The 23,925-nt window shown below is 41.3% G+C and overlaps 1 protein-coding gene across 1 annotated transcript in view; it reads left to right on the plus strand.

Moving 5' to 3' along the window:
• Positions 1 to 16,265, plus strand: part of LZTS3 (leucine zipper tumor suppressor family member 3) — a 179,640-nt gene extending 163,375 nt beyond the window's left edge. The window contains exon 4 of the mRNA XM_030190999.1: positions 13,594 to 16,265. Within this exon, the coding sequence (XP_030046859.1) occupies positions 13,594 to 14,298 (705 nt within the window). The 3' untranslated portion in view covers positions 14,299 to 16,265. The remainder of the gene's footprint in view (positions 1 to 13,593) is intronic.
• Positions 16,266 to 23,925: the final 7,660 nt, after the last annotated feature.

The following is a 23,925-nucleotide window of genomic DNA, read 5'->3' on the forward strand; positions in this document are numbered from 1 at the left end:
TTCTGCCCTGCTCCAGACACTATCACTTAGGTTTACTGAGCCACGCTAGCGGTCGGCACTAACGCATGGATAGCCGCTAGCGTGGCTTAGTAAACAGACCCCTATATAAGAAAAAAGTTAATACCAATGACCTTCCCTGATGAATAATGAAACGTGGTCCCTTTTGGTTGGTCTGCATGATTTCAGATTAGTGCTAATTGTTGGGTTCTATCTATTTTATAATGTAAAAAATTGTAAAAAATATTATAAATAATTATGTTAAAGTTGGATTAGGCTAAACAAGAGCCGATGAAGAGGAAAGGCAAGTCAAAAATGTACACCAGGCATGGATGTTGTTAAAAAATACCATCCTGGAAGCCCAGACCAGTTATATTAAACTCTGGAATTCATTGCCAGAGAATGTGGTAAAGGCGGTTAGCTTAGCGGAGTTTTAAAAAGGTTTGGACGGCTTCCTAAAGGAAAAGTCCATAGACCATTATTAAATGGACTTGGGAAAATCCACTATTTCTGGGATAAGCAGTATAAAATGTTTTGTACTTTTGGGGGATCTTGCCAGGTATTTGTGACCTGGATTGGCCACTGTTGGAAACAGGATGTTAGGTTTGATGGACCTTTGGTCTTTCCCAGTATGGCAATACTACTGTACTTATATTCCATGTATTAAAAAGGGAGGAATGAAGGCGCAACGACAGTCGGCATGGTTAAAAAGTGAGGTGAAGGATGCTATAGAACTAAAAGAAAATCCTTCAGAAAATGGAAGAATCTGACTGAAAATAATAAGAAACAGCATAAGGAATGGCAAGTCAAATACACAGAGCTAATAAGGAAGGCAAAGAGAGACTTTGAAAAAAAGATTGCGTTGGAAGCAAAAAAAAATAGTAAAAACTTTTTTAGGTATATTAGAAGCAAGAAACCGGCAAATGAATCAGTTGGACTGCTGAATGACCGAGGAGTAAAAGGGGCACGCCATAGTGGACAAATTACATGAATTCTTTGCTTCGGTCTTCACCGAGGACTATGTGGGAGAGATTCCAATACCAGAAATTGTATTCAATGCTGACGAGTCAGAGAAACTGAATCAAATCTCTGTAAACCTGGAAGATGTAATGGAGCAATTTGACAAATTGCCTGGACCAGATGATATACATCCCAGGGTACTGATAGAATTGAAAAATGAACTTGCAGAACTATTGCCTCTATGAAACTCAATTAGGTATCTCATTCGCCACAGCAAGAGTTATAACAATTGACATCAACGAAGCTTTGCCTATATATAATATATAATGCTTAGCAAACACATATGGACTGAAGCCCACATGGCAGCTATACGAATGTCCTCCAGTGACACTAAGTGCAATTCAGCGTGAGAAACTGCTTGTGCTCTCGTTGAATGTGCTCTTTCCTGTAAGGGAGGTGACCTTCCCATCAATTCATAAGCTGAAACTATTGCCTCGAGTAGCCAGCCACACTTAACGCTTGGAAGCAACTCCGAAGGAAATATAAATATACCATAAGACAAACCAAAAGACAATACTTCAAAACTGAAATTGGACCAAATTACAAAGACATACACAAACTCTTCCAACTCGTGAACAAAACTTCTGGACACTACCCCAGTCACCAACAACAGCAAAGACACACCATGAGCTGATGACTTGGCGAAGTACTTCAAGGAGAAAATCATACAATTGCGACTCAAGATACCTGCCAGCCCCATCGAATACACCACAATCCTAGACTGCCTAGATCCAGACCCGGGAATCTATCCAGTTGACAGGATCTGGACCAAATTCACAATTCTACCGGAAGTTCTCATCTCACAAACACTTAAAAGATTCGCCAAATCTCACTGCAAATTAGACATATGCCCAAACAACCTCATGAAGTCGGCCCCTCAACAATTTATAACGGACCTAACAAACCATGTGAGCTTTATGCTACAAAACGGACTCGTCCCAAGAGAGAAAGGTAATATTTTACTCACCCCTATACCCAAGGATGCAAAGAAAAATGCTAATGAACTAACGAACTACAGACCAGTAGCATCCATTCCCTTAATTACCAAAATAACAGAAGGCTTGGTAACCAATCAACTTACGGATTATCTAGATAAGTTCTCAATTTTACACGACTCCCAATCAGGATTTCGCTCTAATCACAGCACCGAAACTGTACTAGTCACGCTCATGACCAAACTCAAACAACTGATAGCAAACGGCAACAATATCCTACTGCTACAATTCGACATGTCAAGCGCATTTGACATGGTTGACCATGGAATTTTACTACACATCCTCGAATACTTCGGAATCGGAGGTAACATTCTCAATTGGTTCAAGGGGTTCCTAACCTCACGCTCATATCAAGTGACATCAAATTCGACCACATCAGCTACATGCACACCTGAATGCGGAGTTCCACAGGGATCCCCCCTTTCACCAACCATATTCAACCTAATGATGACACCCTTGGCCAAAATACTATTGAATCAGAACCTAAACCCATATATATACGCTGATGACGTAACGATCTTCATCCCATTCAAACAGGATCTAAGAGAAATCTCCAATGAAATCACGCAAAGCATGCACATCATGAACTCCTGGGCAGATGCATTTCAGTTTAAACTGAATGCAGAGAACACCCAATGTCTAGTACTCACCTCGCAATACAATAAGAATAAATTCACTACTATTAACACACCGAAAATAAATCTACCAGTCTCGAATACCCTAAAAATTCTTGGAGTCACCATTGATCGACACCTAACACTTGAGAATCATGCGAAAAACATAACTAAAAAGATGTTTCATTCAATGTGGAAACTAAAAAGAGTTAGAGCATTCTTCCCAAGGACTGTCTTCCACAATCTGGTACAATCATTGGTACTCAGTCATCTGGACTAGTGTAACTCATTCTACGTAGGTTGCAAAGAGCAAATACTTAAAAAGCTCCAAACGGCCCAGAATACGGCAGCCAGACTAATATTCGGCTCATCAAAATATGAAAGTGCGAAACCCCTACGAGAAAAACTACACTGGCTTCCACTAAAAGAACGCATCACATTCAAACTCTGCACCCTAGTCCATAAAATAATCCATGGTAATGCTCCTGCCTACATGTCAGACCTAATAGAATTACCACCAAGGAATGCAAAAAAATCTTCTCGCACTTTCCTTAATCTTCATCCTCCCAAGTATAAAGGTCTGAAATACAAATTGATACATGCATCTACCTTTTCCTACTCGAGCACACAGCTATGGAACGCGTTGCCACGGAACCTGAAAACGACTTATGAACTGACCAATTTCCGAAAACTACTGAAAACCTATCTCTTCGACAAGATATATCACAAAGATCAACATGAGTAACTTCATAACCTCTAAAATTTCCAGTATTGTCTTATAATGTCTGCTGCTTTAATACTACTATGTATTTCACCACCATGTAACACCTAACCCTCTGTAACCAAATGTATATTCTCTTCTACTTCCAATATCCATGATGAATTGTAAGCCACATTGAGCCTGCAAAGAGGTGGGATAATGTGGGATACAAATGCAATAAATAAATAAATAAATAAATATTTCCTTTCTTGTGACCCGCAAACAGTACAAAAACATGATCCAAATGCTGGAAGTCATTAGTAACTTCCAGGTAACAGAGAAGGATGTGCCTGACATCCAGGCAATGTAGTGCTCTGTAATTCTCAGGGTAGTTCTCCCAGCAAAACGTGGAAGCACCAGCGACTGAGTTAGATGAAAATGCAAGATCACCTTGGGCAAAACAGAAGGCACTGTCTGAATGCACACTCCTGCTTCTGTGAATTTGGGAAAAGGTTCTCTGCAGAACAGCACCTGCAGTTCCTATATTCACAGAGGTGATACCTACCAAAAACATCGCCTTCAAAGTCAAACTATCCAAAGGCTCAAAAGGAGGCACTGCATGGCCCTCAGAACGAGGTTCAGATTCCAGTTCGGTACCACCAGCAAATGTGGCAGCCATAGATGGTTCACATCCTTCAGAAAATGAACCACATCCGGGTGTGCAGAGAAAGAAACGTCATGGAGGCGGCCCCTGAAGCAAGCCAAGGCTGCCACCTGAACCTTCAAAGAACTCAAAGAAAGAGACTTCTCCAGCCCATTCTGCAGAAAGGCTAGGATGACAGCCAACAAGGCTGAAGCCGCCGAAACCCCCAACAAAGAGCACTAAGATTCAAAAGTGCGCCATACTCCAGCGTACGCTGTAAAAGTAGATCACTTTCTTGCCTGTAACATGGTAGAAATGACTGGGTCTGGATATCCTTTCTTCCTCAAGTGCGCCCTTTCAAGGGCCAGGCCGTAAGACCAAAGGAAGAGGCATCCTCCATGGAGACGGGCCCCTGAGCCAGCAGACCACCCGGAGCGTACAGCCAGAGGGCTCGATCGAACAAGAGGTGGATGAGATCCGCATACCACAGACTCCAGGGCCTATTACTCTTCCCACCATGGGCCACAGCAGAAAGACATAGAGCAGACCCGAGGACCAACTTTAGAGAAGGGCTGTTTCAGGGGGAAAAAGCAATTTTAATGGGATACATCCAAGTAAAAGGCCAGGAGAGACGGGCGGTGAAAAGCTGAACTTAAGCTTACTTGGATGTATCCCATTAAAAATTGTTTTTTCCCCTGAAGCAGCCAAACAAAGGTGAAACAGGTAACGCCTATTGGGAAGTCGAGATATATTGGGAAGTCGAGATATTGGGATTTTGATAGACCACTTTAAGGATTTGCAGAGATGCTGAAATTTTCATCCAAGATAAGTACTGAGCTTTAAATGATACCAGTTAAGAAAATTTAAAGTCTCTTCCCATTTTTGTATCTTTGAGAGGTGTTCTTGTTTTTTGTTTCATGAATGATGCATAATTAAAAGTGGAGTTTTTTTTAGACTGATAAAAAGAGCCCTCCTTTTCTATGAAGGTGTATCTTTCAAATTGAGGTGTCTCTGATTCATACTGAGGTCTTTTTTTTCTCCACTACTTTTTTCATTAAATGATACAAGATGTACGTCCAGATACAAGTGATAACATTGTAGAAGTAATTTTTTAAGTGATTGATATTGAGTTGTACAGATTCTATATAATTTAGTTTCACTGGTAATTGAAATCACTCATTATTATAGTGTTGCCCAGTTTGCCAGCTTTCCTAATCTCTGTAAACATTTCTTCATCTGTCTGTTCATTCTGTCCCGGCGGACAATAGTACAGCCCTACAAGAATACTCCTTCCCTTCATACATGGAATTTCTATCCATAGTGATTCCATGCTGCTATCTGTGTCATGTGAAATGTTTATTTTATTTGACTCAATTCCCTCTTTAACATAAAGCTCAATCCCTCCCCCTCCAATTTGATCCTCACTATCATTGTGATACAATTTGTACCCTGTTAGCACAGTGTCCATTGATTGTCCTCTTTCCACCAAGTCTCTGAGATGCATTATATCTACCTCATCGTTTGGGCTATGGAACTATGTCTCTCCTATTAATTAAGTGTAGTGGCTCCATCCAGTGGAGAAACTATTGAACTTCAAGCAGTTTTTTTAAAAATTATTTTTGAGGCCAGTGTTCAGTGAATGCATATTTGGTTAAAAAAAACAATAAGTTATCCAGTTTTCTTTAACCAGATATTCAAAAAAGGAAACAGCTGATTCTGTGTATCTTTGGTTAACTTTACAACAGGTATTTTTTCACCAGACTTAACAAGTTATATTTAACTGGATAGCACTGAATATTGGAGTTAATTTTGGCTATACCCTTAGCATGTCCTCACCTCTGCTTTATTTAACTGATTAAATTTTAATTAGACAGGGTCCCTTTTACTAAGCTGCACTAAAAAGTGACCTGCACTATTACTAGCGCATGGGCTTTCTGTGTACTGAGGCGTCTTTTAGCGCGGCTGTAAAATGGCGGCATTTTCTATTTCCTCAATAAATGTCCAATTAGAGTGTGGCAGGAGCCCTTTTTGACAACTATTTTCTAGGCAGTAAGGACTCCTGCGCTAATTATGCTTTAATCAGTTAGCACGTGGTGATGTAGCTGTGCTAACCAATTAGCACTGGGCACCCCTACTCTCCTCACCAAACACACCCCAAGCGCAAAAAAGCCCCATATTTTTTAGCATGTGGGAAGCGCATGCAAATGCCAAAACTACTGCAGGATGCCTGAGCTCAGCTCGCAGTAATGATTTGTAATTTTCGGTAAGCACACGCTAGTGTTTACTGCAGCTTAGTAAAAGGGCCTCATAATGAGCTGAAAGGCTCAGGAAATGTAAATAGGATGTTTTTTTTTCCAGTTAATTCCTACTGTTAACTGAGTGAATTGTCTGAATATCGAACCCCAAGATAACTAAACTTTCTGGAAGAATGCCATATGGCTGTAATGGTAGTTCACTGAGATACAAAGAAATAAGTCTACAGATAAATTGCAGGTGATATATATATATATATATATCAAACTACCTTTCAAGAGTTAAACTCAACTCTTTTCCGTGGGATCTATTTGTGTTTACAGATATCAACATCCCCCACTTTGTGCTGACCTGCTGTATAGCATCTACTTCATAAGAGATAAAATCTGTTGGTCCAATATTCAAAAGCACTTACATAGAAAAATGAAGGCATAGGAAGACCATATATCTTATCCAGTCTATCCATCCGTGCCATCTACTATCCATTCTGCTACCCTAGAGATCCTATGTACATGTCCTAGGCTTGCTTGAATTCAGATACTGTCTTCACCTCCTCCACTGGGAGGCCGTTCCATGAAGTCACCACCTTTTCCATGAAGGAGTATTTTTTCAGGTTACTCCTGAGTCTGACCCCTTTCACCCTTCATTCCAGAGCTTCCTTTCAATTGAAAGAGACTCACCTCCTGTGCATTTAAGCCATGGAGGTATTTAAACATCTCTATCATCTCTCTCCCATCTTTCTTCCAAACTACACATATTGAGATCTTAGGTGTGTCCCCTTATGATGAAGGACACTGACCATTTTAGCAGCCGCCCTCTATGACTCCATCCTGTTTATATCTCTTTGTAGGTGTAGTCTCCGTATAGTGGCAGCTATTATATAGATAAATGCCCTATCTCTCAATTTTCAACAGCACTGTCCAGATAAAGCTGCTGAAAATTCTTACAACCCACCTTGACACTATCTGGATAGTGCTGGGGCAGAAGAGCAGCAAGGAGTGGGAACGGAGTCAGGTGCTTCAAAATAGACCAGGGACACCAAATGTCAAACGATAATCTTTAATGGAGGATGACGTTTGATGTCCCTGGTCTGTTTCGAAGCACCTGACTCCGTTCCTACTCCTTGCTCCTCTTCTGTTTCTTCGTGGGATACCAGTGTTCTTTCCACTTTTTGTGGCTTGTGTAGTGCTGGGGCAGGGTATGGTTTTCCACCTCTCCCTCTGGATAGCAGGGATATTCAGCTACTATCTGGTTAGACCAGCAAAGACTGTTCCTACTTAACCTGCATAACTACACAGATAGAGACTGAATATTGCTATTATCCATAGGGCCAGTGGCGGTCATCACTCTCCACATAGATTCAGTTTCTCCCACTATCCAGATAGTGTTGCTAAATATATGAAATATATTTAAATGCCACCTGCAACTTGTGAATATTGATCTATATGTATATATTACACATAGAAACATAGAAAATGATGGCAGATGAAGACCACATGGCTTATTCATTTTGACTATCCATACCAACTACTACTCTCTACTATCCCTCCCTCTCCCTTAAAGATCATCTGTGCCTGTCTCGTGCTTTCTTGAATTCACATACAAACCTTGGCTCTGCCACCTCCACTAGGAGGCTGTTCCATGCATCCACTACCCTTTCTGTAAGGGTTTCCTCAGATTATCCCTGAGTTTGTCCCTTTTCACCTTCATCCTGTGCTGCCTCCATTTTCCTGCTGGCCATTTCTCTCTCTATGCATCCAACCATTCTTCTGGCTTTCACCATCATCTTTTCTACCTAAGTGACCACCTTAAGATCATCAGATGTTACTCCAAATGCTCTTCTTTCCTTTTCCTCGAGATTCTTCAAGCTTCACTAGATCTCTTCTTATGTTATGCACACTATCTGGGGTGTCTGTCTTATTGCAGATTTTGGTGGTATCTGCAAAGAAGTAAAGCTTACCAGGCAGCCCTTCCGCAGTATCGCTAATAAAAATATTTAAAAGAATTGGATCAAGAACCAATCCCTGTGGCACACCACTGGTAATAAATATATAATGGCTCCAAACTTCTGCCGGGGGGGGGGGGGGGCTATAATGTGCCCCCTCACTCTAGCCCCTGCCCCCCCTACCGCCGAACCTCTGATACGCCCCTGCCATGAGGTAAGATAACCCTTACCACATGGCTATGCGGTGGGGAGCACTTACCCATTCAGGTGGTAATAAGGGCTTCCATGGTAACCCAGCAATAACTGGACAGTGCACAGCGATGCACCATGCTACAGAAAAAAGTTTCCGGAGTGCCAAAAATGGTGCACATTGCAGCTGGAACTACCACCAGCGGCCATGTTGGGACGATGGTAGTTCCAGATTAGCGAGCAGTAAGCACACGTTATAAAGGACCCCCTGAAATCTTTAGATATAAATTGTATTGCTGAGCAGCTTCCTCGTGAGTCAGAAGAACCTCTCTATCCCATTTTTTTACTACTTTTGATAATCATCAATTTTTCCGAAACTTCTCCATGTACATCATAAAATAAGCTTGGACTTTTATATCAACTTAGCTGGAAAAAGGCAACTTAACTGGTAATTGGCTGGCTCAACAGAGCACTGATGTTTCACTATTGCTTTTTCAGGAGCTGCACCAGTAGTTTCCCTTTTTCCAAGCCCTATAAAGCAATCACATCAGACTCGGTACTAGTAATTAATCTATTTCAATATACCTGCATTTTAAAGCCTAAAGGTAAAATTTAGCATCAAGAAATTTATCTTAAAGCCTGTAACGTTTTTTTGACAGGTTTTATAATTACCACATGGAAAATGACCTAACCTTGTTTTTTTGACTCTGTTGTCAGTTGAGAATATTTATTACCCTTCAAAAGTTCCGTAAGATTTCTACTTTGTGAAATTGTAAAACCTGTCAAATAACATTACAGATCTGTGAATTTTTAAGTCCTGTAGATCAAAAGAAATATAAACTTAAATATTGGACTAACTGCAATAGTGCATTTGTGGTGTACGTAGTGATATACCCATGTTTGAGGGTTTATGTAGATAAAACCACGAGAGCATTGAAGATCGGGATGAATGAACATACATTCTGAATTGTACGTAAAAAATTAGACGCTCCTGTGGTAACACATTGTGTAGATTTATCTGATAAATTTTAAGATCTCAGATGTTTCGTTGTAGATCACCTTATGGATGATATGAAGGGTGGAAGCAGGGTAAAAAATTTATTACAGACTGAACAACAGTGGATCCATAGATTAGTCTTGCAGCCCCCTAAAGTGTTAAATATTAATATAAACTGGAAGGTTTTCCTTTAATGTTTCTCTCTAATTTGCTGTGTTTTTGAAAATCTCAATGAAAGAGGAGCATTTTGTGTTCCTGATACATATGATAGACAGAATCTTTAACCTATCAAGTATGTTTATTTTGTTCACCGAGACATGATTGGCTGTACCATGACAGTGTCCTATTTAAATATCAGGCACCATTTTGAAAAACAGTGGTTGCTGGATGAGCTAGCTGAACGAGGCTTTAAGGTAAATTTCTTGATGCTAAGTTTTACATTTAGGCTTTAAAATGCCAGTATATTGAACTAGATTAATTACGAGTACTGAGTCTGATGTGATTGCTTTATAGGGCTCGTAAAAAAGGAAATAATTAGTGCAGCTCCTGAAGAAGCAACAGTGAAATGTCAGTGCTCTGTTGAGCCAACCAATTGCCAGTTAAGTTGCCTTTTTCCAGCTAAGTTAATATAAAAATTCCAGTTTATTTTATAAATTCACGTGGAGAAGTTGCAGAAAAATGCATGATTGTCAAAAATTGTAAAAAAACAGGATAGGGAGGGTGTTCTGACTCATGATTAATCTACTCAGCAATATCTAAAGATTTTAATGATCTAGCTGAGCTTCTGAAGTCTTTTCCTCCTTTTCCTCAGTTTACAACAAGTATGGAGACTCCAATGAAGATCTGAATTAACACCACTGGTAATGCCATTTTCCTCCTATGAATTCCATTTATCACTACTCTTTGTTGCCTTGCATTCAAACTTTTGATACTCACTGCAGCTCATATAAGTACATAAGTAATGCCACACTGGGAAAAGACAAAGGGTCCGTCGAGCCCAGCATCCTATCCACGACAGCGGCCAATCCAGGCCAAGGGCACCTGGCAAGCTTCCCAAACGTACAAACATTCTATGCATGTTATTCCTGGAATTGTGGATTTTTCCCAAGTCCATTTAGTAGTGGTTTATGGACTTGTCCTTTAGGAAACCGTCTAACCCCTTTTTAAACTCTGCCAAGCTAACCGCCTTCACCACGTTCTCCGGCAACGAATTCCAGAGTTTAATTACGCGTTGGGTGAAGAAATATTTTCTCCAATTTGTTTTAAATTTACTACACTAGTTTCATTGCATGCCCCCTAGTCCTAGTATTTTTGGAAAGCGTGAACAGACGCTTCACATCCACCTGTTCCACTCCACTCATTATTTTATATACCTCTATCATGTCTCCCCTCAGCCGTCTCTTCTCCAAGCTGAAAAGCCCTAGCCTCCTTAGTTTTTCTTCATAGGGAAGTCGTCCCATCCCCGCTATCATTTTAGTCGCCCTTCGCTGCACCTTTTCCAGTTCCACTATATCTTTCTTGAGATGCAGCGACCAGAATTGAACACAATACTCAAGGTGCGGTCGCACCATGGAGCGATATAATAGCATTATAACATCCTCACACCTGTTTTCCATACCTTTCCTAATAATACCCAACATTCTATTCGCTTTCCTAGCCGCAGCAGCACACTGAGCAGAAGGTTTCAGTGTATTATCGACGACAACACCCAGATCCCTTTCTTGGTTCATAACTCTTAACGTGGAACCTTGCATGACATAGCTATAATTCGGGTTCTTTTTTCCCACATGCATCACCTTGCACTTGCTCACATTAAACGTCATCTGCCATTTAGTCGCCCAGTCTCGTAAGGTCCTTCTGTAATTTTTCACAATCCTGTCGCGAGTTAACGACTTTGAATAACTTTGTGTCATCAGCAAATTTAATTACCTCGCTAGTTACTCCCATCTCTAAATCATTTATAAATATATTAAAAAGCAGCGATCCTAGCACAGACCCCTGAGGAACCCCACTAACTACCCTTTTCCATTGTGAATACTGCCCATTTAACCCCACTCTCTGTTTCCTATCCTTCAACCAGTTTTTTATCCACAATAGGACATTTCCTCCTATCCCATGACCCTCCAATTTCCTCTGTAGCCTTTCACGAGGTACCTTGTCAAACGCCTTTTGAAAATCCAGATACACAATATCAACCGGCTCCCCTTTGTCCACATGTTTGTGGCACTGTTTGGTAACTGGAAGAGTATGCATGCATGCTACAAGACTCCAGTGGCAGCTTTCTTTCCCTTTTGAGAGCAAACAGATATGCTCTATCAGCTCAAGTGACATCAGTGAAGGATACAGCAACATTAGTGATGGTGGCCTTTGGGTAAGGCTCAGGAGGCAGCATGTTGGGTTACTTGGGGATAGGGGTTGAGGTCAGGTGTTAGTAGAGCAGGGTAAATTTCACCAGGTGTTAGCTAGAATAAATTTATGTGAGCTCACTTTGTAATAGTGCAAAATATGTGATTGCCTATGAAAAACCTGCAAGAATAAACCAAAATGTAAACAAGTTACTGCATAATAGACGAAGGTAAGTAAGAATAGTGAGAGAGTGAGTAGAGCAGAATGGAAGTAAAATATTTACCTCTCCTTTCCATCCTAGGAATTGTTTGAAGTAAACCAAACTAAGTCCTCGACAGGGAACAGAAAAATGCTATATCTAAATTCATTTCAAGCTTTACATGGGGCTGAAACAGGGACGTATACAGATCCATCTATGCCAGATATAATTTGCTTAGTGTATCCGTTGTATCATGGATATTTTGCATACTGTACTCGCATGGACCTTGATTTTGCAAAGTTCAGAAGTGTAGGAGACAGTTATGCACAGAAGGACATGTCCACAGGACAGAGCTGAATAACCCCTGAGCTAGTCTGAATGTGCTTCTTGAAGCGTGAGCAGAAATGCCACAGAGGGTCAATTATTTGGCTCATAGATCATACATTTTGCCTCCATGTCGAAGGTTATCCAGGCAGCTGGCCCCACACGGCGCACCTGAACTCCTCTCCAACCGGCTGAGTTCTAGTCCCCCTCCCTCTGAATTTTAAAAGTCATCTAAGTTACCTCGTCGGAGTTACGGCAGCAGCAGTGAAAAGCGTGCGAGCTGCTCGGCGCTTCAGGAGCCTTCCCTTCCCTCTCTCAGCTCTGGTCCCGCCCTCCCGCCCTTGCAGAAACAGGAAATGAGGGCGGGAGTCGGGACCAGAGCTGAGAGAGAAAAAGGAAGGCTCCTGAAGCGCCGAGCTCGCACGCTTTTCACTGCTGCTGCCTGCCGCTGTAACCCGACAAGGTAAGATGATTTTTAAAATTCGGAGGGATGGCGGGAGGCCCCTGGAGCTCAGAGGGAGGCCTCGGAGGGAGGGGAGCCTTGGAGCTGGGAGGGAGGCGGGCCTTGGAGCTGGGAGGGAGGGGGCCTTGGAGCTCAGAGGGAGGGGGGCCCTTGGAGCTCGGATGGAGGGAGGGGGCCCTTGGAGTTCAGAGGGAGGGGGCCCTGGAGCTCGGAGGGGTGGAGCTAGGGTGGGGCGGGGCTAGAATTGGGCCCCATCAAATTGGTCAGCACAGGGCCCTGCACTTGCTAAGACCATTCCTGCCTGAACCTCAAGAGTTATGGTCAGGATGCCTTGATGAACTTCACAAGTATAGCTCAGCTTTCCCCTCTTATTAGTGTGATTAGAAGAGATGCAGAGAGGCCTCCACCCTCACACATCCAAAGAGGCCAGTAACTTTATAGGTTCTGGTTCGTGCAATCTTCAGTATCACTCCTTATTGTATACTGGCTTGGCTTGAAGGCTCTTCCTAGCTCATAGAGATCAGAGGCCAGGAGGAAGAAAACTTAAGACACAGATGCATGATTTTACACTATGGTGGTTTCAAGTAGAGACACACCAAATTTGATCAAGCATTCCAAATGGCAGATTCCCAGAAGTCCTACAGAAATAAACTTCATAACATAAAAGGCTGGAGTGAATGGGATTGCTTGGGGCTTGTGAAATGAATTCTATTAATTTGATTTTGTTGTTAAAGTTAACAATTCTAGCAATTTCAGGTACATGTGTTCCAGACATTTACTGCACCCAGTGTGTTATGTTTTGTCATCTATGTATAATGATGAAATTGTCAAAGAATTTCTTTAAAATAAAGTGTATACTGTACTTCTGCCCAGCTGGACTCTTCTTAATCTGTTTCTGCTTATTTCAGGTTTGTCAGAAGGCTGGGGAGATCTCCTTGCTCAAGCAGCAGCTGAAGGACTCTCAAGCAGATGTCACCCAGAAACTAAACGAGATTGTTGGGCTGAGAACCCAGCTCAAAGAGGCAAAGGTCTTCCTGAGAGAAAAGGAAGAGCAGATATTGTCTCTGAAGGACTCCTATAGCTCCAAGAGTGTCAGCCTGGAGATCTGTGAGAATGAACTGCAGAGAAAAATCAATGAAGTGCAGCACCAGCGGGAGAAACTGAACCAGTGTGAGCTTGAAATATCTGGCTTAAAGCAAGCACTTACCAGTCTGGGCCACAGCCCTTACAGCCCAGAGCTCACTGAGAAACTGAGGGACACCCTGGCCTGTGAAAGCGATGAGGCAAAGATGAAACGCCAAAGTGAGGACAGTGTCAACACCTTGAAGAAAGAGGTGGAGAAGCTGCAGATGGCGCTGAACTTGGAGCGTCAGCAGCGGGACCAGCAGGTCGTGGACTTTGAGGAAGAACGGCGCACGTGGCAGGAAGAGAAGGAAAAAGTGATTAAATACCAGAAGCAGCTGCAGATGAGCTACGTGGAGATGTACCAGAAAAACCAACACTTGGAACACAAGGTGAACGAGATGAACACCAAGGCAACAACGCCACCGGCAGAGGACAAGAAACCATGGACTTCTTCGAGGCTAGAGAGGATAGAATCTACAGAAATTTAAAAACATTTTTAAAGGACCAAACTGATAAAAAAAAATAACTTGTTGTAGTGCATGTACTATCTACTGCAGCCAGTGATCTTCCTAAGAACAATATGCTATTTTGTGACAGGTGCTTGCATCGTACACCCTCACTGTGCTCTTCGGAGCTCTGTAGGTAAAACGGTGGGATTATGTCCACAATAGTACAGAGGATGGGACACTTGTCGTGTTTTAAAGTTAAGATGATTGTGGCCCTTCAGCTACTCATTGAATGTGATGCGACTGTTATTGCTTTATTTTCTTTCTTTCTTTTAAACTGCAGTAGCAAGACAGTTCAGAGTGGCTTTGGGCCCTCAAGGCATTTTAGCCATATTGGCTAATGGAGCAGTTCTCCAAGGTGACAGCTGACTCAGAATGTACTTAGTGTCTACGGTAGCTGTCTAAATGGATCGATTCTGTGTCATACATGTGTTATGATGCTACAGTCACATATTTGTGTCTATGTTTACTAAACAAATAAGTGAAGCATACACATGCTTTAATGTTGAGGATGAGAAAGAGGTGATCTGAAAGAGAACAGTAGCGCTATGGAAATTACAACTGAAAAACACAAGAATCCTCAAGTGTTTATTTTCTGTACCTTAAGTTTGGTGCTTCCTTGCTCCTCAGATATTCCCAGATGTCATTTGTGGAACATCTGCTGAGAATGCTTTTCAGTGCGTGCCACTGCATGGTGGGAGCATTTCAGACTGTTATGCATTTATGCTGAATTTCTATGTTTTTCAGATGGTATTGGACTTTTTTTTAAATCCGTCTAGCCTAACACTGCAGCACTTAGGCCAGGGCTTCCCAAACCTTTGATAGTGATGCCCACCACCCTTTAAAAGCCAGTCTGATTTTCAGAATATCCAGAATGAATATGCATGAGAAAAATTTGCATATGCTAGGTCTCTAAAGCATGCAAATCTAGCTCATGAGTCTTCACTGTGGATATTCTGAAACCTTGACTGGCTGGGAAGCCCTGATGCCAGAACACTACCTTACAGTTTGTGAGTGAATTTGATGTGCTGTGTGGCTTAGTATGATGTAACCTTTCCAACAGGTGCTTCTGAACCTTTTTTCGTCAACACTCAGAGCTGTCAAGTTATCCAGTTCTGGATGGGAGATTTTTTGGCCAGTCCTGGTTTATATCCCAAAAGCAGTATGGTATTTGTAGTCTTTGATTCCACCCATGAAATCAGTGCTGCAGTCCCCAGGATAAGGTTTCTTGAAACCCCAAACTGGCTTAAAATCTCCGTCTTGGAACTAGGTAACTTGGCCTGTCTGGAACATTTGGCAGTGTAGCTGGACCATGAGTCTGTGCAGCTCTGGCCCCTGTAGTGAGAGTGAATAGTCACCATTAGAGAGTACTGTATATATTAACTGGCAGTACCTACACAAATGTAAGGGCTTTCTAACTACTTGTATGTAAAATCTGAAAAACAAACACAAACTAAGCCCCTCCATTCCTTGCCATCTAGAATTCACTAGAAAGTTCCACTGCATAAGGCACTACCACCTCTTGGCCTAATTTTCTTTTTGTTAGTATAAATCAAAACAATTTAAAAAACTTAGCAAAGAAGGCTTTGACATATACATGGTGTGTGCGTTTGGGCATTTGTGAGGGAGGCTATGCAGTTCTGTTGACGAGTGTGCATACATGATTAATACTGAATTATATAGGAAAGAGTTATATGACTCACAGGCACAGATTTAAGGACAGCCTTTTCCCCCGCAAAAAAATGAGCTGACTGGTGGTACCTTCAGTGCACACTGTGTTTTGTGTTTGTGCCATATTTTAAGGCTTGTGCAAAATAAAAAAAAGCATCACAGTTCCCACCACTACCCAGTAAAAAGGTACACAAACCTATTTTGGTGCACTTTGAAAATAGGGCAGATCCTTGTTTGGCACTTGGCAAAAACATTAAAACCAAAAAATAAATAAAAATGCGTAAAAGTAGCAGAGTAAGACCTTTTCCCTAGTCCTTAAATCAAGCTTTCAGAATGTCATGTTTGTCTAGTAATGTTTGTCTACCCGTTTTATCAGTTCTGTTTTATTGCTTCAAATGTAAAACATAAAGGGGGACTTTTACAAAGACGCGCTAGCGTTTTTAGCTTGCTGTAAAAATCAGCTGGCGATAAACGCTGAGACGCCCATTATATTCCTATGGGCGTCTCAGCATTTACCGACGGCTGATTTTTTTACCGTGAGCTAAAAATGGTAGCGTAGCTTTGTAAAAGGCCCCCCGAAATAACTTGCTAGTCATATGTTATCCAAAAGACATGTAATGCTGCTTAGCATTATTCAGAAAGTTTATCTATGGCATAGTATCTGTGCATCTATATATATATGCATTAAAATCATGTTGCTTCCTGTTTTTTCCCCAGTTGTTCTAATCTGGATTGAATCTCATGATCATTTTCATTCAGAAAGACAAATGTCACTAGCATAGAACTGTAAGGAAAATCACTGGCAGTTTTATGTACGTGAAGTGCTTACTAGTTTACATAGAAACCGTATTATATACTATATGCTGCTAAGTTATATACTGAGACAAGTGTACTTGTATGTAAATAATGGTCAAGTCCTGTACATATTATTAAAATCAAATTCTGTGACTTATATGTTGTAGACTTGGTTGTACAGTAAGAGCAGATGTGTTTTCCTAATTTTCTCTCCTTAATGTGTGCTTCGTTTATTTCTTGATGATCACCTGAGGGCACACACTGTTTTTTGCATTTTAGCTCAGGAGGGGCAAGAAGAAACATTGTGGGTACTGACCAGAAATCTCCCTTCTTTCTCGAGAAAGGAGCTTTTTACCAATGATAAAGCATTATAAGTAGGAATCTTGTATCAAAAGTATTGAGGGGATAGGGTGGAATGGGGGATGTTCTTCTATATTTGGTATTTATCCTCTGGCCTAGCCAGTGTGAGCTGGGAGAGAGAGGAGAACGATTTTATTACACACTTTGGGATTAATATTATAATAAGGGCATCTCAGTTAACTGAACAAGAGGCACTTATTTTGGCACTATTCCTTATTCACGATGTACACATTTGCAAGTGTATATCACATACACAAGTAAAAACCCAGATTTAGAAAGCTGGTAGTTACATGTGCATAGACTGCAAGGGGGAAGGGTTTGAATGGAACCAAAATCTCCATGTGTATTCCCCATTTAAGAAAAGGAATGCACATGTCTGTCCCAATATATCAGCATCAGGATTTGCTAGTGCTCCTTGGCCATGTAGGTTTGTAAAAAATGCTCGCTTAGGTCAGCTCTTTTCAAGAGGAATTAAGGGAGTTCTCACCCTTAATTGCCGTTGCTTATTTTTCTCTCCAAAATGAAAATGAATACATGCCTGAGTAACTTACATATATAAGTTGCTGAGTTCCTCTGTTCAGTTTTTCAACATGTATCTTTGTAAGTTGGCTTCTTCCTGCTGCATGTACGGGCAAATGCATGTGCACTCCTGTATGTATTTTACAAAAGTCTCTGTCTGCAGATCCTTTAATAAAAAACTACTGGAGCTGTATGTGTCCCGACCTGGACGTATCAGTTCTGGTTTCTACATTCTATCTAAAATAGTGCTGGTAGGCGCCTATATGACTTTACTAGCACAAATCCTGCAGCAATAGCATGGGCATTCAAGGTGCAGATATTAGGCCTACTTGAGAGCAGCCGTAAATGTTAGCAAATATATGCCTAAATTGTAACACCACCCACAATCACCCTGACTCCGCCCCTATGCACCTGCTTTAAAAGTGCACACCAGCTTGTACTATGTGTATTTTAGGTGTGACCTAATTTTTATGCGAGTCCATTTATACACATAAAATAGCTTTTTATTCATAAAATGGTCCACAAAAGTATCTCTTTATGTCTTTATGCCCTTTGAGCTGTCCAGCTAGGGCACAAAAGATTGGGCAAAGAGTAAATTTATATATAAAGGCATAAACTACTTGAGTTCTCTATCCAAAAGTGAGGAAGCCAAGTCCTTGCATTGTAAGAGGAGTTGTGCACACAGTTGTCATTCCCACACTAACAGTTTGCTAAGTGCATAATTTCTAAGTCAAACTGACACATATACTGATAAAATTATGAATTTAGGATAGCTGAGAAAAGGCTACAGTTCGGCTAGGTCCCTGTTCTTAGAGTTCAGACAGCCCCAGATGAACCTTCAGGCAAATGTTGACAACTGGCTGGGGCCACAAAACTGATATAAGCCTCTTAACTCCACTGACAGCAGTATGAGCAATTCTGGAGTCTTTTGGAAGGAAGTGCTTTACTACTGTTCATACTGGAAAAACATTGACCTGTAAGGACTGAGATTTCTTGGTTAACGAGTTGTATGTTTAACCCTTTGGAGAAAGGAAAAACCAAGCTACAGTCATGCCATCTTAACTCTGTATCTGTTGTACCCATGATATGTCAGTACTGGATCTGCTGTACTTCTGACCCTCTACTGCTGTGGTATGTTGTATGAGTGTCATCTCCATCTCCATACGCTATGTGCTGTATCCTTACCTCTAAAATATGTCTCATTCCTTTCAGTTGACTGTATCATATGTATTCTTGTCCGTAAATGTTTGCTGTACTTGCCTGTCCTCCTGCTTTCTGCTCCCTGGTCTCCAAAACTACTTTAATTCTAACCTGAGTACAGCATCAGTTATGTAATATACGTATAATACTAAACATTCCTGCCTGCCGAGCTGAAATATTTTCATGACATTTTGAATATTTTTTTCTGATAAAGCGGATATGGTGTCTATGAATTATTGATATAAAGATAATAGTTCACACCATGAACAAACTCTGACAAAAGTCTATGATTGCAATAAATGTTAAAGGTACAGTAATTCGGTATCCCTGGCTTTCATTTCCTAGAGGGGTAATATGTAAGAGACAAACAACACAGTGCAAAGTCTCTGTTTGCCTGGAATAGCCCAGGCAAGATTCCAGTGGAAAACAGAGAGAAGAGCATACTCGATCCTGCAGTCAGCTTATGTGAAAAAAAAACTCAAAATGAAAACACGTTATAATAATTTTGGTTGTGTACAGTGTCTTGTTGGCAGTAATATGGGGTCCAGATGGAGTGACTGTGTGGAGTACAGTCTTTAAACATATTGCTTAGAAAATTTCTCTGCTGGAAGATGTATGTGAGAAACACAGGACAAGGTTGGTGCATCTGATCCAAACATGCATCTGCTTTTCTACGTTTACCAATTTTTTTTTCTTTTTGGCTGTTGTAAACTCTAAGGGCCCGATATTTGAACTGTGGGAGATAGCTGGGTTGCCTCTTGGGGTCTGCGTTCAGCCCGTATATTCAATGCTAGGCCATTTCCAGTGACCAGTGTTGAATATCCAGTTTATATTTGGCTGCTAAGAGCATAGCCAAGTCGATATTCAATGCTGGCTGGCTAAGTTCATGCTGCCAAAGATAGACCTATTATTGACACGGCCAGATTTGGCCACCACATTTAGCCAGCGATGCGCAATATAACCGGCTATCAGCTAAGCACAAATCAGGGATATTCAGTGGGAGAAAGCCATCTCTGGCCAGTTAAATGGTTTTGAATATCAGCCAGTAAACAAAAGCTTCCGAAACTGTGGGTTGGGACCCCAAATGAGATTTTAAAAACCAACGATTGGAGTCCTGAGCTGGGTGGACAATCTATAGGTATATCATTTATTCTGCACCTCTGGGGGTCACACAGTTTTATTTGGCTGCTATCATGGGGTCACAGCCACAAAAAGATTGACAAGCACGTGAAAAGTTACAAGCATACATTACATAAGTAAAGTATGCCCCAGCAGTATCAGCACTTCTGGGACTTGTGTCTCATATCCTTTCAAGCTAATGACCTGAGCACATCATAACAAGGATAATATAAGCTTCCCTGACTTGTTTTCCTTGGAGGAGGTCAGGATAGAAAAATAAAATACAAAGTAAAGTGCTTTAACAGGAGAAACCCCATGCTGGTAGCAGAGAGGACTGAAGGGGAAGGGAAATGAGGCTTGATATAGTGCCTTTCTGTGGTTTTTGCAACTACATTCAAAGCAGTTTACATAGCATATACAGGTACTTATTTGTATGTGGGGCAATGGAGGGTTAAGTGACTTGCCCAGAGTCACAAGGAGCTGCAGTGGGAAGCCCAGTTCCCCAGGATCAAAGTCCGCTGCATTAACCACTAGGCTACTCCACTACAAGTCTTCAGCCATTGATCCTTGTTAATTACTCCTCGCTTTTTTTTTGTTACATTTGTACCCCGCGCTTTCCCACTCATGGCAGGCTCAATGCGGCTTACATATTGTATACAGGTACTTATTTGTACCTGGGGCAATGGAGGGTTAAGTGACTTGCCCAGAGTCACAAGGAGCTGCTTTTCCAATTATAGTTCACAAAAAAAACCAATTCTATAACTGGGCTTGTGCAGTTACACACGTGCCTTGCATGCATAAGGTCATTATCCTCTGGATTCTATATATTGTGCCCAACCTTGTGTGCACATCAAAGATGCGCGTGAAAATTAATTGACTAATGAGCTCTGAAACATCAATAATTGGGTGCTAACAACTGATTATTAATGTTAATTGGCAGTCTTAAAAAATATTTTCATGTGCATCTCACTGTGTTCTATTATATAAAAGCATGGTGCATAACTTAAGTTGTGCATATCTGAAAAGGGGGTATGGCCAAGGGCATTCCAAAACATTGCACATGGATTAACAGAATTCACCTGAAGCGTTGGATGTCGGCATTTACACCTGCTTTTAGCAGGCGTAAGTATGCACCCAAAAGTTAGATTCGGGATCCACACTGAACGCTATTCTATAAAGGGCAAACTCCCTTTATAGAATAGTGTTCAAGTTTTTCAGTGGCATTTATTGAATTTCCTCCTATGTGCAATTCTAAAAACATGTGTAAGCACTATAGCATGTAACTGCAGGGAGGAGCATACACATGGGCATTGCATGGAAGGGACTTGAGTACAGCTCCAACTAAGATACACAACTTATAGAATACTCTAAGTTATGCATGGCACTCCCATTTACACCTGCCATTGACCTGGTGTAAATGGTAACACCTAAATTTAGGTGCACCTATGTAGGTTTATAGACTAGGCTGACCCGATGCAGCACTGGTGCAACTAAATGGATGCCCTGTTATAGAATTGCTCCCAAGAGACTGAACATTACTGGTTGCCTGGCAACTGTACAAGGATTTTATATAAGTCAAAGTTTGTGTTCTCAGTCTACATCTGCTGGTAGGCATTCATAACCCACTCGTTAGCATGTGGACCAGTCTGGAAGGCCTAAAGGAAAGAAAATTAGCAGGGAAGACCTAATTTCTCCTTACTGAAGAGGCTGTCCCGATGCAGCATTGAGGCACTTAAATGGAGGTGCCCTGTTATAGAATTGCCTCCAAGTATGTTACAAAGCTAATAAAGAAACCCCAAGAGGGAAAACCTAAACACAATGAAATACAGTTTCCACCACTGAAAATGCTTGAAAGGAGACTACCCTGGCTTTAATAGCTAACACTAAGTAGTGGGTTTTAAAAAACTGCTACACCCCTTATGTTAATAGTATAGTGATGGAAACTCTATGTACCAACCGCCACCCAATTTAAGTGATAATACTTCACAGCATCACTATAACTCGCATGGGCTTAACTTGAATAAAGCCTCAAATTCAAGTACTCATGCCTGATATAACAACATCACAGAGTTTTCCATATATGTGTATGTGCTGAATAAATCAAAATGAATTGTGTTTCAACTGAAAAATAATCAAAAATAATTGTGCCAATAACAATCAAAGTTCATGCAAGTTAAAAACTTTTTTCAATGTCCATTTCTCCCAAAAGCATGACAATTCAAATATAGAGAAGAATCACTTAAGAATCTTGTAAATGTTCCTGCACCATGCTGTGTCGCTTAATTCAGGGGTCCAACAGAGCCAAGTTTGGATAACTCAATCCTTCAGGAACCCCAATTTCGACATGTGTGGCACTTGACATGTTGAATTGTAATAGTAATAGTAATATGGACTTTTCCTTTAGGAAACCATCCAAACCTTTTTTAAAATCCTACTAAGCTAACTGCTTTTACTACATTCTCTGGCAACGAATGCCAGAGTTTGATTACACATCGAGTGAAGAAAAACTTTCTCTGATTCGTTTTAAATTTACTACTTTGTAACTACATTGCGTGCCCCCTAGTCCTAGTATTTTTGGAAAGAGTAAACAAGAGATTCACGTCTACCCATTCCACTCCACTCATTATTTTATAAACCTCTCTCATATCTCCCCTCAGCCGTCTTTTCTCCAAGCTGAAGAGCCCTAGCCACTTTAGCCTTTCCTCATAGAGTAGTCATCCCATCCCCTTTATCATTTTCATTGCACTTCTTCGTACCTTTGCTAATTCCACTATATCTTTTTTAAGATGTGGTGACCAGAACTGAACACAATATTTGAGGTGTGGATGCACCATTGAGCAATACAGAGGCATTAGAACATCCTAATTTTTGTTTTCCATTACTTTCCTAATAATACCTAACATTCTATTTGCTTTCTTAGCCGCCTCACACTGAGCAGAGGGTTTCAACGTATCATCAATGCTGCCACCTAGATCCCTTTCCCAGTCGATGACTTCTAATGTAGAACTTTCCTCTTTCCCACATGCATCACTTTGCACTTGCTCACATTAAAAGTCATCTGCCATTTAGATTCCCAGTCTCCCAGTCTCATAAGGACCTCTTGTAATTTTTCACAATCCTCTTGTGGTTTAACAACTTCGAATTTGTGTTATCAGCAAATGTAATTACCTCACTAGTTACTCCCATCTCTAGATCATTTATAAATATGTTAAAAAGCAGTAGTCCCAGCACAGACCCCTGGGGAACCCCACTATCTACTCTTCTCCATTGAGAATACTGACCATTTAACCCAACTCTCTGTTTTCTATCTTTTAACCAGTTTTTAATCCACAATAGGACACTACCTCCTCTCCCATGACTTGTCTTTCATGAGGTACTTTGTCAAACGCCTTTTGAAAATCCAGATACACAATATCTACCAGATCAACTTTATCCACGTGTTTGTTCACCCCTTCAAAGAAATGTAATAGGTTGGTGAGGCAAGATTTCCCTGCACTAAATCCAAGTTGGCTTTGAGGGGCATAATCGAAAGGGATGCCCAAGTTTTGCTGAGGACGTCCTCGCAAAATGTCCCGATGGAAGGGCGGGGAAACCCGTATTATCGAAACAAGATGGATGGCTATCTTTCATTTCGATAATATGGTCGGGGACGCCCAAATCTTGACATTTAGGTCGTCCTTAGAGATGGTCGTCCCTAGACTTGGTCGTTTCTGATTTTTGGCGATAATGGAAACCAAGGATGCCCATCTCAGAAACAACCAAATGCAAGCCCTTTGGTAATGGGAGGAGCCAGCATTTGTAGTGCACTGGTCCCCCTCACATGCCAGGACACCAACCGGGCACCCTAGGGGGCACTGCAGTGAACTTCAGAAAAAGCTCCCAGGTGTATAGCTCCCTTACCTTGTGTGCTCAGCCCCCCAACCCCCCCCCAAACCCACTCCTCAC

This window comes from Microcaecilia unicolor, chromosome 2 (genome assembly GCF_901765095.1).
Source record: "Microcaecilia unicolor chromosome 2, aMicUni1.1, whole genome shotgun sequence".
NCBI classification, from domain to species: Eukaryota; Metazoa; Chordata; class Amphibia; order Gymnophiona; family Siphonopidae; genus Microcaecilia; species Microcaecilia unicolor.